The sequence below is a fragment of the Aquarana catesbeiana genome, linkage group LG09 (assembly GCF_042186555.1).
Source record: "Aquarana catesbeiana isolate 2022-GZ linkage group LG09, ASM4218655v1, whole genome shotgun sequence".
In the NCBI taxonomy this organism is placed as follows: Eukaryota; Metazoa; Chordata; class Amphibia; order Anura; family Ranidae; genus Aquarana; species Aquarana catesbeiana.
Genome location: NC_133332.1, coordinates 121847995 through 121863927, shown reverse-complemented (window position 1 = coordinate 121863927; position 15933 = coordinate 121847995). Strand labels below are relative to the sequence as shown.

The following is a 15933-nucleotide window of genomic DNA, read 5'->3' as shown; positions in this document are numbered from 1 at the left end:
TCTCACTGATTTACGCATTCCCGCCTATTCTGCTACTACCACGACTCCTTCGCAGGATCAGGCAGGAAAAGAAGTCGGTACTTCTGGTGGCCCCCGCTTGGCCCAGAAGGACTTGGTATGCAGAAATAGTAAGGATGACGGTGGGTTCCCCGTGGACCCTACCGGTACGCCCAGACCTGTTATCTCAGGGTCCAGTGTTCCATCCTACCTTACAAACGCTAAATTTGACGGTTTGGCTATTGAGACCCACGTTCTGAAGAGTCGTGGGCTCTCAGGTCCTGTCATATCTACCTTGATTAATGCAAGGAAGCCAGCTTCCAGGATGATTTATCATAGAGTCTGGAAGGCTTATATAACCTGGTGTGAATCCAGAGGTTGGCATCCCAGGAAATATGTCATAGGTAGAATCCTTGATTTTCTACAGATGGGATTAGAGATGAAGCTGGCCTTGAGTACCATCAAGGGCCAGGTTTCTGCTTTATCAGTATTATTTCAGCGGCCACTTGCTTCGCATTCTTTGGTCCGAAACTTTATGCAGGGGGTGATGCGTCTTAATCCTCCGGTTAAAGCGCCCCTAAACCCCTGGGACTTGAATTTGGTCCTGGCTGTGTTACAGAAACAGCCTTTTGAACCAATAAGTCAGATTCCTTTGGTCTTGTTGACAAGGAAATTCATTTTTCTGGTGGCCATCTCTTCTGCTAGAAGAATATCAGAATTAGCAGCTCTTTCCTGTAAGGAGCCTTATTTGATTATACACAAGGATAGAGTGGTACTACGCCCTCATCCTAGTTTTTTACCGAAGGTGGTTTCTGATTTTCATTTAAACCAAGACATTGTTCTAACTTCCTTTTTTCCAGATCCCTGTTCTCCGGAAGAGAGATCTCTACATTCGTTGGATGTAGTAAGAGCAGTTAAGGCCTATCTAGGGGCAACTACTCAGATCCGCAAGACGGATGTTTTATTTGTGCTGCCAGAGGGTCCCAATAGAGGACAGGCAGCGTCAAAAGCTACCATTTCTAAATGGATTCGACAGTTGATCATTCAAGCTTACGGTTTGAAACAGAAGATTCCTCCGTTTCAGATCAGGGCACATTCCACAAGGGCTATTGGTGCTTCTTGGGCAGTGCATCACCGGGCCTCTATGGCTCAAATCTGCAAGGCCGCAACCTGGTCTTCAGTTCATACATTCACCAGATTCTATCAGGTGGATGTGAGAAGGCATGAGGATATCGCCTTTGGGCGTAGTGTGCTGCAGGCAGCGGTACAGGGTCCTCAGGTCTGATTGCACCCTACTTGGTCGTGGTTCCCCCCCCTCAGGTAGCATTGCTCTGGGACATCCCATCAGTAATTACTGTGGCTCTGTGTCCCGTGATGTTCGAGAAAATAGGATTTTTTAAAACAGCTTACCTGTAAAATCCTTTTCTTTCGAAGGACATCACGGGACACAGAGGTCCCGCCCCTCTTCTAATACACTATATTGCTTGGCTACAAAACTGAGGTATCCCTGAAAGGGGGAGGGATTATATAGGGGGTTGAACTTCCTGATAGGGTGTGCCAGTGTCCAATCACCAGTGATACCTATATAACCCATCAGTAATTACTGTGGCTCTGTGTCCCGTGATGTCCTTCGAAAGAAAAGGATTTTACAGGTAAGCTGTTTTAAAAAATCCTATTTTCCTGAGAACTAGCTTATCTGGCACCGATTTGGGACAGAAATATTTATTTACCTGTCTTTTGCAGTGGTTACCCAAATGCAGGCAACCCAATGTGCCCACTTTTACTGTATAACTTATTCATTTTTAATATCAATACTACACTATTAAATGCTCCTTTTGGATTTCTCTATTTGTGCAAGCACACATGCATGGATCTCTAGGTGTCTGCCATCCATCCATGGGGCTCATTTAGAATCTTCAAACAGGACACAGGGTCAATTTAAGTGTCGGTCCACACAAAATTCAAGTTTGTGTATCACCCTTTGGCACCTTATACTGTATCTCTTAGGCAGGCATTTGGTGGAGTGTCCCTTTGTGGTAAACCTGTACTTTGCCAGTGCTACCCAAAGTGCTCACTTCCCTTGCACTTTCCACTGCATTGACCTTCCACCTGACCATCTAAGATCTACATAGAGCTTCTAGGTACATGCTCCCTGTGCCTCTTCACAATACTGCACTTTGTGCCTGAGCTGCTAATTGCTAGGCCCAGTCTTTAGCATACTGTATGTTTCAACTTGCTTAGCACATCAAAATGTACATTTCACTCTGGACTCAGAAGAAACACCTGTAATCTGCAAGCATGCTGCAGATTTGGGACTCTTGCTGCAGAGAGCATAAGCTTTCCTGTTTGCAAAGCTATACAGTGAATCCAGAAAGTATTCACAGCGCTTCACTTTTTCCACATTTTGTTATGTTGCAGTCTTATTCCAAAATGGATTAAATTCGTTATATTTCTTAAAATCCTACAAACAATACCCCATAATGACAACGTTAAAGAAATTTGAAATCTTTTGCAAATTTTATTAAAAAAAAATCACATGTACATAAGTATTCACAGCCTTTTCTCAATTCTTTTTTTGAAGCACCCTTGGCACCAATTACAGCCTCAAATCTTTTTGAGTATGATGCTTGGCACACCTGTTTTTGGGCAGTTTTCCCCGTTCCTCTTTGCAGGACTTCTCAAGCTCCATCAGGTTGGATGGGGAGAGTAGGTACACAGCCATTTTCAGATCTCCCCAGAGATGTTCAATCACGTTCAAGTCTGGGCTTTGGCTGGGCCACTCAAGGACATTCACAGTGTTGTCCTGTAGCCACTTCTTTGTTATCTTGGCTGTGTGCTTAGTGTTGTTGTCCTGTTGTATGATGAACCCTCACCCTAGTCTGAGGTCTAGAGTGCTCTGGAGCAGGTTTTCATCAAGGATGTCTCTGTACATTGCTGCATTCATCTTTCCCTCGATCCTGACTAGTCTCCCAGCTCCTGCCGCTGAAAAACATCCCCACAGCATGATGCTGCCACCACCATGATTCACTGTAGGGATGGTATTCGCCAGGTGATGAGCAGTGCCTGGTGTCCTCCAGACATGACCATTGCCATTCAGGTCAAAGAGTTCAATCTTTGTTTCATAAGACCAAAGAATTTTGTTTCTCACGGTCTGAGAGATCTTCAGGTGTATTTTGGCAAACACCAGGCAGGCTGTCCTGTGCCTTTTTACTGAGGAGTGGCTCTGTCTGGCTACAGAAATGGTTGTTCTTCTGGAAGGTTCTTCTCTCTCCACAGAGAAACACAGGAGCTCTGTCAGAGTGACCATCGGGTTCTTGGTCACCTCCCTGACTAAGACCCCTTTCCCCTTACCACTCACTTTGGCCGGGTGGCCTGCTGTAGGAAGAGTCCTGGTGGTTCCTTCTTCAATTCACGGATGATGGAGGCCCCTGTGCTCATTGGGACAGTCAATGCTGCAGACATTTTTCTGTACCCTTCCCTAGATCTGTGCCTCGATACAATCCTGTCTCAGAGGTCTACAGATAAATCCTTGGACTTCATGGCAGGGTTTGTGCTCTGACATGCACTGTTAACTGTGGACCTTATATAGACACGTTTGTGCCTTTCCAAATCATGTCCAATCAACTGAATTTACCACAGGTGGACTCCAATCAAGTTGTAGAAACATCTCAAGGATGATTAGTTTAAACATGATGCCCCTGAGCTCAATTTTAAGTGTCACAGCAAAGGTTGTGAATACTTATGTACATGTGATTTTTTTTTTCTTTTTGTTTTGTTTTTTTTTTTTTAATAAGTTTTCAAAAAATTTAAATAAACCTCTTGTTCGTTGTCATTATGGGGTATTGTTTGTAGCATTTTGAGCAAAAAAATTAATTTAATCAATTATGAAATAAGGCGGTAACATAACAAAATGTGGAAAAAGTGAAGCGATGTGAATACTTTCTGGATGCACTGTAGGTCTGGTTTAGGAGGGGTGTGGCGGACCTCTTCAATAGGTCCAGTGCTTCCCTACAGAGAGTAAGGGTCCTGCTTTGCAGTATGATTGCATGGGGACATGCCTTTCTAATCAGACTATGCTTTCTTTAGAAATAAACAATTTGTAAGACATTGAACAACTCTTGTTTTGATGCCCTTGGAATGCCTTTAAGTGATTCAAACTGAAGGCCTAATTAAGCTTTTAGTGAATATGGATGACTGTATGAAGTTCTGACCAAGCTCTGCACCCAGTTCCACTGAAATGGACTAGTTGATAGGAATGGACCTAACATAGTCTAAAGCAACTGATTGGTATAGCTCTGGGCCTCATTAGGACCATCACTTTCAGCTAGTCCATCTTAGTGGGACTGGTTGGGACTTTTCATCCATATTGCCTTACAGTCTCTGGTCTGTTAAAATGCATAATAAGTTCAGGCCTCAAACCGCTCATTACTCACCATGTAATTTAAAGAGCCACAAAAGTACTGCAGTATTGACTGGAAAAGTCATTGGGGAAACTGTGCATAAGTATTTTCACACACGAGCAAAGAGTGATCTTAACAAGAAGGCACTATATCTTCTAAGAGTGAAAGGAAATAAAAGCACATTCCAATTTCTTAGAGCTTTTGTGCTTATGGTCTTGGGGAGTTCCGAGAAACTGATACACGCAATACTTGTGTCATGAGATTGTTTTGTCAACCACAAAGGCAGAAAAGGGAATAGTTTTAAGAAAGACTTCAAGATCAACCAGAACCATTGTTCACACTGTTATCACTAGCTATCTCTATAATTTTTGACGCATGCAAAATTTGCATTATTTTCTAGCTTGTCACAGGATATTGGTCTGTATTTTATTCTCTGAAGCTGTTTTATATTTTTTCATAGCCTCACGTGGGCCGAAGGAGTCATGCATCACAGATTAGACTGGCTGATATGAAACCTGTGTCATTGCATTAAAATGATTCTTATTTTTTAGAAAAAAATAAATGTCATACTTATCTGCTCCGTACAATGGTTTTGCACAGAGCAACCTCGATCCTCCTTTTCTGGGGTCCTCCGCTGGCGCTCCTCCTCCTCAGCCCCCCCCCCTATATAGCAAGCTGCTTCCTATGGGGGCACTCATGCAGGATCGATCCCGAGCTGTGCTGCCTGTGTCCATACACACAGACACAGCAGCTTGGTCCCGTCCCCTACCCCCTCGTCACTGGATTTGATTGACAGCAGCTGCTGCCTTTCTGTCCTGTAAAGAGAGCGCATAGAGCTGCTGCTCTCGAGCACAGTGCTGGATCTTGTTGTAGCATAATATAGATGTTTTGAATGCTTTTACAACCTCAAGAAACCACATCCAAAATATCCACTAAGCGGTCTGTCCTCCAATAAAACAATGCACACCAGTAGTGCTAGGCTGCCATACAATATAGCTAGCAGAGAACTTACAGTAAAACTATGAGCAGAACTTTTCTTTTCATTCTGGGTAGGGTTATAACCCTTGTCAGGTTATTTTTCACCATATGTGTCCAATTAGGGAGTCCCAGAGCCAAAACAGCAAGTGAGAAGAAGTCCCAAATTAAGGTAATTCCTTGGGGACGCTCAGGTCACCAGAACTAGTGTCCATTAAAGATTTCCCCTCTATTACTTTCCTGGGGACAACCCAAATTTGGGGATTTTCTTTTACTCTCACGTTCAATGATGATAATGAACAGAACAAGTAGAGAGGGTGAACAGGGGCACAGACCACAATAAAAACTGACAAGTGTTCTAATCCCTCTCCACTCTTTTCAAAACAAAAACAAAAAATATTGCCTTTAGTTGTACTTTACAATCAAAGATATTGGTGGCATAATAAGGACCTGTCTCTTTTATGAATCTGTTAAAGCTAGAAAAAAAAAACATTGCTTGCTCATCATTATTACAGCCATTCTCCACACTAATGTATTATTAGTGGCAAGGTATTTCCACTATTGCAAATTCCCCCGCCTCCCCCCTCCCTTACCCCTTTTGTATGAAACTTATTCCATGGAAGGCAAAGAGACTCCAGGATCTATGTGTTGGTTGAGCCTTGCATGCTCTGCATACCTTTTTGGAATATTATCTCATATCAGCTAAGATGAAGCTTGAAAGCATTCATGGTTCAACCATCCACACTTTGTGCTTTGTTACATTACTGAGGATGCAGTATCTTGCACTGAAGGAAATGCTTACTTATGCTAGTATTAAAAATATTAACATATTTGGTGCTAATGGCTGTTATTGGGAATTTTGTTGTCTTTGTGTCTTGTTCTGTTCATTGTTGTGATCTTGTGTTGTCTTTGTTGAGTGTGGCATGTGTTGCAATAGAAATTATTTCCCTTTGGGATTAATAAAGTATTCTGAATCCGAAAACCTCTTTAGGAAATCGGTAAGCTTTAAGTAAACTCAAAATGCATAATCAATTTTTTTTTTTTTGCCAAATTTTAATCAGTGTTTGATAAAAAGCTACTTAAAATATGTTGAGGATGATTAGGGCATACATCCGTATCCCTACGCCTCCATCTATACAGTTTAGCGGGGTATGATCACGTTGAGTGAGCTTCTGAGTTGGTGACAAGGGCACTAGAGGAGGAGAAACAAGTGCCTGCTCCCACAGGTCTCCCCTCATTAAAGTCCCATATAAATGATAAATAAGCCCTTTTCTGGAGTCGGCTTTAGTCAGCCGTCCAATAATTACATTTTTATATTCAGTTCATTGAAATGTATGGGCCTTAATAGTTAGCGCATGTCTCAATTGAAACTATTGAAAAAACCTTTGAGTCGGAAGATGAAATTCCACCTGAAGCAACTGAAAGGTTTTCAATACACTGCCCTCATTCAGCTGGGTCAAATATCTCACTCCCCTGTCCTGCTACAGCCCAAAAACTTGCAATTTATTAAGTTCTGGTAGGAACAAATTATGCCATATAGGCGTATAGCAGTTATATCCCTCCCACTTCATCAGCTTCTACACCTGCAGCTAGAGGCGATGAAAGAGCAGCAATGTGGGGTGTTGCTGACATGCAGCAAAGGTAACAGCCTCAAGTTGGCAAAGCAATGGGTATTGGAATAATAGGAGAGTAAAATTGCCTGAGTAGGATCCTCCAGGTCCCTCTCATCCCAGTTTAAATGTTAGAGCTGGGCAGCGAGAAAGTACATTTTGGGGTTAAGTATAGCTAAGCCACCAGCGTCTTTTGCGAGTTGGAGAGTAGATAGTTTAATACAAAGAGACTTCTTTTTCCAAATAAGCTCATGAATTAAAAAAATGTATTTGTCTATAGCAGCACTGCAGCATCCAGACTGGGGAGTTGTGAAAGAAGTACAGTAATTGGGGTGCCCAAATCATTTAATGAGATTGGAGCGGCCAACTGTTAATTTTTTGCTTAAATTTCACCAGTAACGGGGACAGATTTACAGCATATCACAAAAGTGAGTACACCCCTCACATTTTTGTAAATACTTTATTATATATTTTCATGTGACAACGCTGAAGAAATGACACTTTGCTACAATGTAAAGTAGTGAGTGTACAGCTTGTATAACAGTGTCAATTTTCTGTTCCTTCAAAATAACTCAACACACAGCCATTAATGTCTAAACCGCTGGCAACAAAAGTGAGTACACCCCTAAGTGAAAATGTCCAAATTTGGCCCAATTAGCCATTTTCCCTCCCCGGTGCCGTGTGACTCGCTAGTGTTACAAGGTCTCAGATGTGAATTTGGAGCAGGTGTGTTAAATTTTTGTTATCGCTCTCACTCTCATACTGGTCACTGGAAGTTCCATATGGCACCTTATGGTAAAGAACTCTGAGGATCTGAAAAAAAAGAATTGTTGCTCTACATAAAGATAGCCTAGGCTATAAGAAGATTGCCAAGACCCTGAAACTGAGCTGCAGCACGGTAGCCAAGACCATATAGTGGATTAACAGGACAGGTTCCACTCAGAACAGACCTCGCCATGGTCAACCAAAGAAGTTGAGTGCACGTGCTCAGCGTCATATCCAGAGGTTATCTTTGGGAAATAGACGTATGAGTGCTGCCAGCATTGCTGCAGAGGTTGAAGGGGTGGGGGGGTCAGCCTGTCAGTGCTTAGACCATACGCCGCACACTGCATCAAATTGGTCTGCATAGCTGTTGTCCCAGAGGGAAGCCTCTTCTAAAGAGGATGCAGAAGAAAGCCCGCAAACAGTTTGCTGAACACAAGCAGACTAAGGACATGGATTACTGGAACCATGTCCTGTGGCCTGATGAGACCAAGATAAACGTATTTGGTTCAGATGGTGTCAAGCCTGTGTGACGGCAACCAAGTGAGGAGTGTAAAGACAAGTGTGTCTTGCGTACGGTCAAGCATGGTGGTGGGAGTGCTATGGTCTGGGGCTGTATGAGTGCTGCCGGCACTGGGGAGCTACAGTTCATTGAGGGAACCATGAATTCCAACATGTACTAGGACATACTGAAGCAGTCTAGTTCCTTCGGAGACTGGGCCGCAGGGCAGTATTCCAACATAACCACAAACACACCTCCAAGACGACCACTGCCTTGCCAAAGAAGCTGAGGGTAAATGTGATGGCCTGTCTCCAGACCTAAACCCTATTGAGCATCTGTGGGGCATCCTCAAACGGAAGGTGGAGGAGCGCAAGGTCTCTAACATCCACCAGCTCCGTGATGTCATCATGGAGGAGTGGAAGATGACTCCAGTGGCAACCTGTGAAGCTCTGGTGAACTCCATGCCCAAGAGGGTTAAGGCAGTGCTGGAAAACAATGGTGGCCACACAAAATATGACACTCTGGGCCCAATTTGGACATTTTCAGTTATGGTGTGCTCACTTTTGTTGCCAGCTGTTTAGACATTAATATCTGTGTGAGTTACTTTGAGGGGACAGCACATTTACACTATTATAAAAGCTGTACACTCACTACTTTACAGTGTAGTAAAGTGTCATTCCTTCAGTCTTGTCACATGAAAAGATATAATAAAATATTTACAAAAATGTGAGGGGTGTACTCACTTTTAGGAGATACTGTAATTCCAGATACTTAGTTAAGACCAAATTTTTAAGTCCTATTCTAGCCTGTGGGTTAAAAAAGCTCCACATGCCAGTGGCAAAAATGAGCAATCTGAATTACTCTCACTTTGGTGTTCAGAGCACCTTGGAATAGAACTACAATTAGTTGAGGTGGTTGGACATATTACCCAGACTGTCATTGGAGCTCATGCTTATTCAACTTCTGAGAAGTAGACCATAGTACAGACTTAGAAAATACTAAAATAATTAAGTTTAACAGACTACCTAAAAATATCTTCAGCACCTTTAGCAGGTGCCGAAATTTGTGTCCAGCCAAGAAGAAATTTAGGCTGGCCTACAGTCCACTGTTAGAATGCTTTGGCTAAAAATTCTGATAGTCATCTATTTAGATTTAGGACCAATTCACAACAGTATGTTGATCTGCGCTAAGGACATCTGAAAAATTATAATTTTCAATGTGTCCTATTCACACCATAATGCTGCACATGCATGTCAGCATTAAAACGCAGATAAATGGAAAGACATCTGAAAAATAATACTTTTCAGTGTGTCTTATTCACACTATAATGCGGCACATGCATCTCATCAAAAAGTATTTCAACAGACATCAGTGTGTGTTAAAATGCGACTAAAATGGATGGAAACATTCATTTTAGTGCAAGTCAGTGTGAATTGACCCTCAATGTATATAAAGGATAAATCATGGCTGTTGGAGGACAGTAGTAGCATAGCATGAATGATGTTAAAACCCAACTCTATACAAGCATATTTAGGGACTTGGTGGAGTAGGTTTAAAACCCTTGTTTGGCTTTTATTGCTTTCTTTGTCACCTTAGGGGAGGCTTCCCCTTGTTTCTTCTCACAATTTTAAACAGAACAGGAAATGTGGTGAAAATTCCTCAACAGGTAGTGGACTTTTTAAAATGTGACATTCCTCTCCAGTCTATTCAAGACTGTAAACATTGGGTCTGGAGTTAGGCTTTAAGGTAGCAACCTTTATAGTCCAAGAATTTGAATGTGATTCTTTTCTTGTCTGCAAAAAATAGTAACAGAAATCTGTGAAATTATGTATTTGTTTATAGGCTTGTATGGGTTAATAACATCAATAATCAAGGTATATAAGTGTTAGGGCCACTTAGGGCATATGTTAGGTGCAGTGCAGGAGAAGGCTTTCTTTTAATAACTGGAGAAAGTGTTGGATTAATGAGTTTAGACAAATGAAGAGAAGCAGATTGTCATAGCTATGTCCAGGGGCTTTGCGGACCTTGAGAAAAGATGTTTGTATGTAAACTCTTAATTCTTTCTACAGGATTCTAGCAAAAGCCCAAAAAATGTCAAGAAGTTTCTTCCAAAACGAAAACCAGAACGAAAAGCTTCGGATGATGAATCTGTTCTCAGGAAAAGTATGCAACAGCTATTTGTATTTGTTCAGGTTTAGAGACTAATATGGACTTTAAAGGATGTTCACTTTAAAAAATAAAATTTAAAAAAATGCACGTTTTTTTGCAAGTAAAAAAATGTGCATTTATTATTTTTTGTTGCAGGAGACTGTAAAGCATTGCACCAGCGATCAGCAGATCACTGGGACCATGCGGGACTCCTGCAGATCTGTGAGTGTATCGGCTTGCTCGCACCTCATACGATCAAGCCGATACATGCTGACAGGAAGAATGAATGAACTACCATAGTGCTCAAATGCTGTGAATGAGTGACACTGTGAATGAGTGACACTGTGAATGAGTGACGTGGCTGGGTAAAGACCAACTGGGCCACATTTTTTTTTTTTTTTTTTTTTAATTGTGACAGCTAGCGGGGAGGGAGAAGATCTTGCTAGCTGTCAGATTGGGGGGGGGGGGGGTGTAACATGTTACAAAAGCCTTAACCTTTAAATCTCTGTTGTAATTTTGACAGTTTTTTATTTTTATTAAACCGCTTGGGATGCACAGCACAACTTTGCAGAGAGGCATTAGCTGTCTTCTCTGAGTGCATGATCAGACCTAGGTCAGGGAAGTGACTTTCACCAAATATTCACTGGTAGAAAATCAATCACTGCCATTTAAAACACACACAATGTGAAGTTCCACCTGAAATAATGGTTTGGTGAATGCCAAATTCGTTGCTTTATAAATATACCCTCAAGTGCCACATGTTTTAGTGTGCTTACACTGGCTTAGTGGGATATGTGTTTGATTTATACAGTTCTACTGTTCTCTGTGTCTTAAGACTAGTCACAGGGAAAAGACACATTTCTAGATGGGATTGAGATGCTTGCAGAAAGTGGAGCCTACTTGCTCAAGGCTTTCTTTTTTTTACCCATCCATTACTGTAGTGTATCAGACCACTTTTACTCCTTTTTTGTGGTCCAGTTATCCAAAAATCTTTTTTACTTACCTGTTTTTGGTCCAGAAAAGGTATTCCCAAACACCTTCTTCAGCAGACTCCTTGTTTTCGCTTGCATGTAAAAAGACTGTATCAAAGTGTAAGCATAAGAAGTTTCTTACACCCACAGATTATAACCTACTGATTTGATAGGCAATCCAGATGACAGAGACAGTGGAAGTTACCTGAGTATCTTGAGGCATACACGTCAACACATGTGAGGAGCTCTGTACAATCTAGCTGCAGTGAATCACTCCATTCCGCAGGCTTTCTGACTGAACAGAGCTACATTGTTTGCTGAAAATCATTAGTATTTCAACGATCAATGCCACCTGTCCCCTGGATTTTCTTGTTAAATATTGTCTGGTTCTACCATTAAAGCCTAAAGCTGGCCATATGTGGATCGAAATTCAGCCATTTCGGCAGGGACCGGCTCAATTTCAATCCATGTATGGCTCTGTGGTTGAACAGAAGTTGATCTACTGATCAACTTCTGTTCAACCTGCTCGATCAGTGCTACAGGCTAAACCCTGCAGCGCTGATCAGTATATTCAGAGTGCAGGGAAGTCTCCCCATCATCGGAATACAATGTTTCAGTGGGGAGAATTGTCCCATCCACCTCGAATGTAAGGATGGGGAAATTGGGTGAGCTTTCTTTCTTTCAACCTGCTGGTTGAACAGTAAAAACTGATTCATCTATGTCCAGCTTAGAACTATGGGCAAAACTTTTATTGTCGTTTTGGATAGAGCAAGGAAAGGTTGTCAGATTTTTTTTCATCATATGTGTCCCATTTCAGAGATTTTACTACACTTCCTATCACATAGCCAAAACATGAAGTAGGAGGAAATCCCTGGAAATGAAGGGAATGTCTTGGGGACCCCCAGGTCACTGGAACTCCAAAGGAAGATTTCCCCTCTATTACTTTTCTGAGGACAATACAAAATGTGGGATTTTCTTTTACTTTCACTTTCAATGATAATGGTAAACAGGACAAATATGGAAGATGACTCTCCCTAACTGAGGCACAGACAGCAATCAAATCCTGACAGGGGGTTCTAGTCCCTCTCCACTCTATCTAAAACAAAAAAAAGTTTTGCCTTTAGTTATACTCCAAGTCTATTGACCCTTTGAATGGTTTGTTTGGGCCATGGTGACCTAAACAAACTGTTTACCGCACTAACAGATGCATTTGCTGGGCGCACTGCATTAACTGTATGTAGTCTCTGCTGCATACAGTATGAGGCGGGCAAACAATGGCACCATCTCCAACTCAGTCAATCAGAGGAAGCCATGTATTCATTCATAGAATACAAAGCTTCCTGTGAATGGCTGGGCACTCAGCCTGATGGGATTTATTTTGAGAGTGGGAAGGGAAGTCCCTATCCCACTGCTGGAACACAGCATTGTATACTGTATATAGTTCAGGCTACATACAGTTAATACCACATGCCCAGAAATGACACCTGCTATTGCAGTATAAAGTACATTTTGGGTCAGCTTGGTCCAACCAAACTACTTATTTGTCTGTAGGATGCAAACATCCTTAATTAATTGCACAGAGGCACCTAGAAAGAGGCCTTTGACATGAATTCTCTCGTGGTGCTGAGAATGCATCCACTGAGTTTGAAACCTTCAAGAAACAATATACAAATTCCAAAGGCAGACTACGCAAGAAGTCTGCCTGCCCAGAATCTGTCCGCTGATCCCCCCCCTAAGCAGGCAGTTGGCTAGTCCATGTCTGCTCTGCTTATGCAGAGCAGACACAGCCTTCTCTTGTCTATTGGTGGTTCAGATGTAAAGGGACCACCTGTCCATTTATGCTCGACTGGCATCCGATCCGCTAGAGAGATAGGTAACGGATCCCCATTCGTCTGTTTTTAGTGGATCAGATGCCGGTGGGTGTAAACAGACACGTGTCCGTTTACACCCGCCCTACCATAGAGGACATTAGAGGGTCCGATCAGGTCTGCCTAAAAAACTGACAGGCAGACCCGATCTGTCTGCTCGTGTGAAGAGACCTAATACAGCTGCGAAATATGAAAGAAAAAGCTTATAAAAATTACTTTGACCAGACAAGTAACCTTAGTTAAAAAAAAAAAGGAAATTACATTTTTCCTATTTAAGACCATAGTTAGTTAACACTAAATAGCCCTAATAACAGTTGCTTCCCCTTTTCCCCTTATTTATTACTTTCTGCAGATTTATTTCATTTTTTATACTCTTTTAAAGATGAAGTCCTGAATGATCTTAATTGCATGCTTACATTAGTCTACCTTTACACAGGACCCGGAAGATCATGGCAATCACTGTGGTAGTGTGGACTACTACAGTGATTGTCATCTTCCACTGGTACTCAGATATGAAGGTAGAGATATGAATAGTTGGATTGTAATTTGTATTTTTTATTAGTTTATTCGTTTTCTTGATTTTTTAAAATTTATTTGTAAATAACTTTGTATTGCTTTGTGCCAAAATTGTACATTTTAGTGTCATTATAAATGTGACAAATTACGGAATAATATGTAAACTCTTCTATGGGCAGTAACACGGTATTTTACATTTGTTATGTCTATTTGTCAGAAAACAAAATAATTTGTAGCTGGCCAAATAAGTAAAAACTAATTCGGAGTAACACTCAAGCTTTTCATCTCAGTAATATAGCAAACTGGCTTAAACGCCTAAGGCATAGGCAGCTGTGAAATGCAATTACATTATACCTAATTGCGAGCTGTTTGTATTTTAGTACAAGGCAAACATTCATTTTTTGCTTTTCTGTACACATTGTCATTCTCTTCCTCAGGATGTAGATGTACAGGACTGTATTGTAGGCTTGGAAGATAACAGGTCATCTTTTTAAAACAATATCTTGCTTACATTTCCCAGTTGTAAAATCCATTGTAAATCTTTGTGAATAGGAGTGAACTAAAACTGTTTTTACATTGCTAAACCTCTTTTTTCCAGGCACCATAGCACTGGAAGAAGATGCACAGATTCTGAAAGTGATTGAGGCTTATTGCACAGGAGCTGGCTTCCAGCAAAACCTCAGCTCTGGTAATCTAAATGTCTACGGTTTTGTTATCATGACAGAACTGACTGCAGGAAAACAAATACAAATATGGATCCCATTTATAGATTCTCTTAAAGTGACCATGATGCCAGACCATTTTTAAATAAATGATCTTTCCATAGGTCTATATGTGCTTTTCAACCTATTTTATGCCTTTTTACCTGTAAAAGCTTCCTTTGTGCTGACATCCAAATGTCCTGAGATGTCTGTTGGGTTTCTCCATTTTGAATGCGTCGGCAGAGATGTCAAGTGAGTAATTGTCCCCCCCGGCAGCTAAGTAAAAGGTTTTTTAGGGAGGTGAGGAGGAGCTGGGCCAGCACATACAGTAATTATACACCCACAGAAGATGAGAAGACTGACATGCAAGTAGGGAGAAACGGCTGTGCTAGGGAGTCTCTTCTGTGAATGTTTGAATTCCCTAAGTTCAGAGGCACATTACAAGTTAATAAAATGAGTTTATGGAAAGGAAAATGTTACAAATACACATTACAAATACTTTATTTTTTTTTCTTGCTTTTAAATGCTGTTTTTTAGGTTAGTGCCATTTTTTTTTTAAGTTTTTAGACTAATGGACTGGACCCTCAGATTAGGGGCATAAACTCTAGGATTAAAAATCACAAAACTTTATTAATACATAGTGAGACATGTCAAATACATATAAAAATACCGATGCAGTTACAGTTCACTGAATATTGTTGGTAAGTCTATAAGGATAACCACAGTTTACTGTCAGTGTAGATCATACAGACACAGTTTAACCCAACGTGTTTCAAGGATTTTGATTTTTTCTTCTCTTCTTCAGTAGTAAGTGGTTATAATAGAAAACGTATTTATAATGAAAAAAAGGAGGGAAAAATTAGGGGAATACATTTATACATGTTAGCAGCATATTACATAGATAGTGGCAACAGTATGTATATATTAACCCTGTAGATAACCCTGTAGATATAAACCTATGTCCTGGACTACCGCATCAATTTAAAAACATGAATAAAAAAAACTTTTGCTGCTGTCTGCTATCCAAAGTCCAATTGATGGGGAGTGTTGGGGCCCACATGAATTCAGCTACAAGGGGGAGGGATAGGCCCAAGGAAAACACGCCTCAGCTTTTTCAGTAGGTATGCTCAATCTGCCAAATGAAAGCAGAGTGATCAGTGTCGTAATTATATCATAATAGGTAATAAATTCCACTGACACATCCAGCTTAAAAGCCTACCTGAGTAGTGCAGTAGCAGAGCTAGCTAGACCTGCCCATAGAGAGCACACGAAAAAGTGCATGGATCCTGATGAATTGTCAGTTGAAAAACCTAAAACACAAGAGATTAAATGGGATTGGGTTACTTCTACTATGGATTTCCAAAGTGGTAGTCTATGCACATCAAGTGGGAACAGCAGAGGCTTACTCAAATGTTGGAAAGTCTGCATTAGGAATTTTCAACAGGGTCTCTAAGAAGAGAGTCAGCAGGAACCCTAAATGGAT

At 41.2% G+C, this 15933-nt stretch overlaps 1 protein-coding gene across 3 annotated transcripts in view; it reads left to right on the top strand.

Moving 5' to 3' along the window:
- ARHGEF6 (Rac/Cdc42 guanine nucleotide exchange factor 6) overlaps positions 1-15933 on the top strand; it is a 219371-nt gene that overhangs the window by 162907 nt on the left and 40531 nt on the right. For all 3 annotated transcript variants that reach the window (XM_073599229.1, XM_073599228.1, XM_073599230.1), the window contains 2 exons: positions 10316-10409; positions 14348-14437. In XM_073599229.1, the coding sequence (XP_073455330.1) occupies positions 10316-10409; positions 14348-14437 (184 nt within the window). The remainder of the gene's footprint in view (positions 1-10315; positions 10410-14347; positions 14438-15933) is intronic.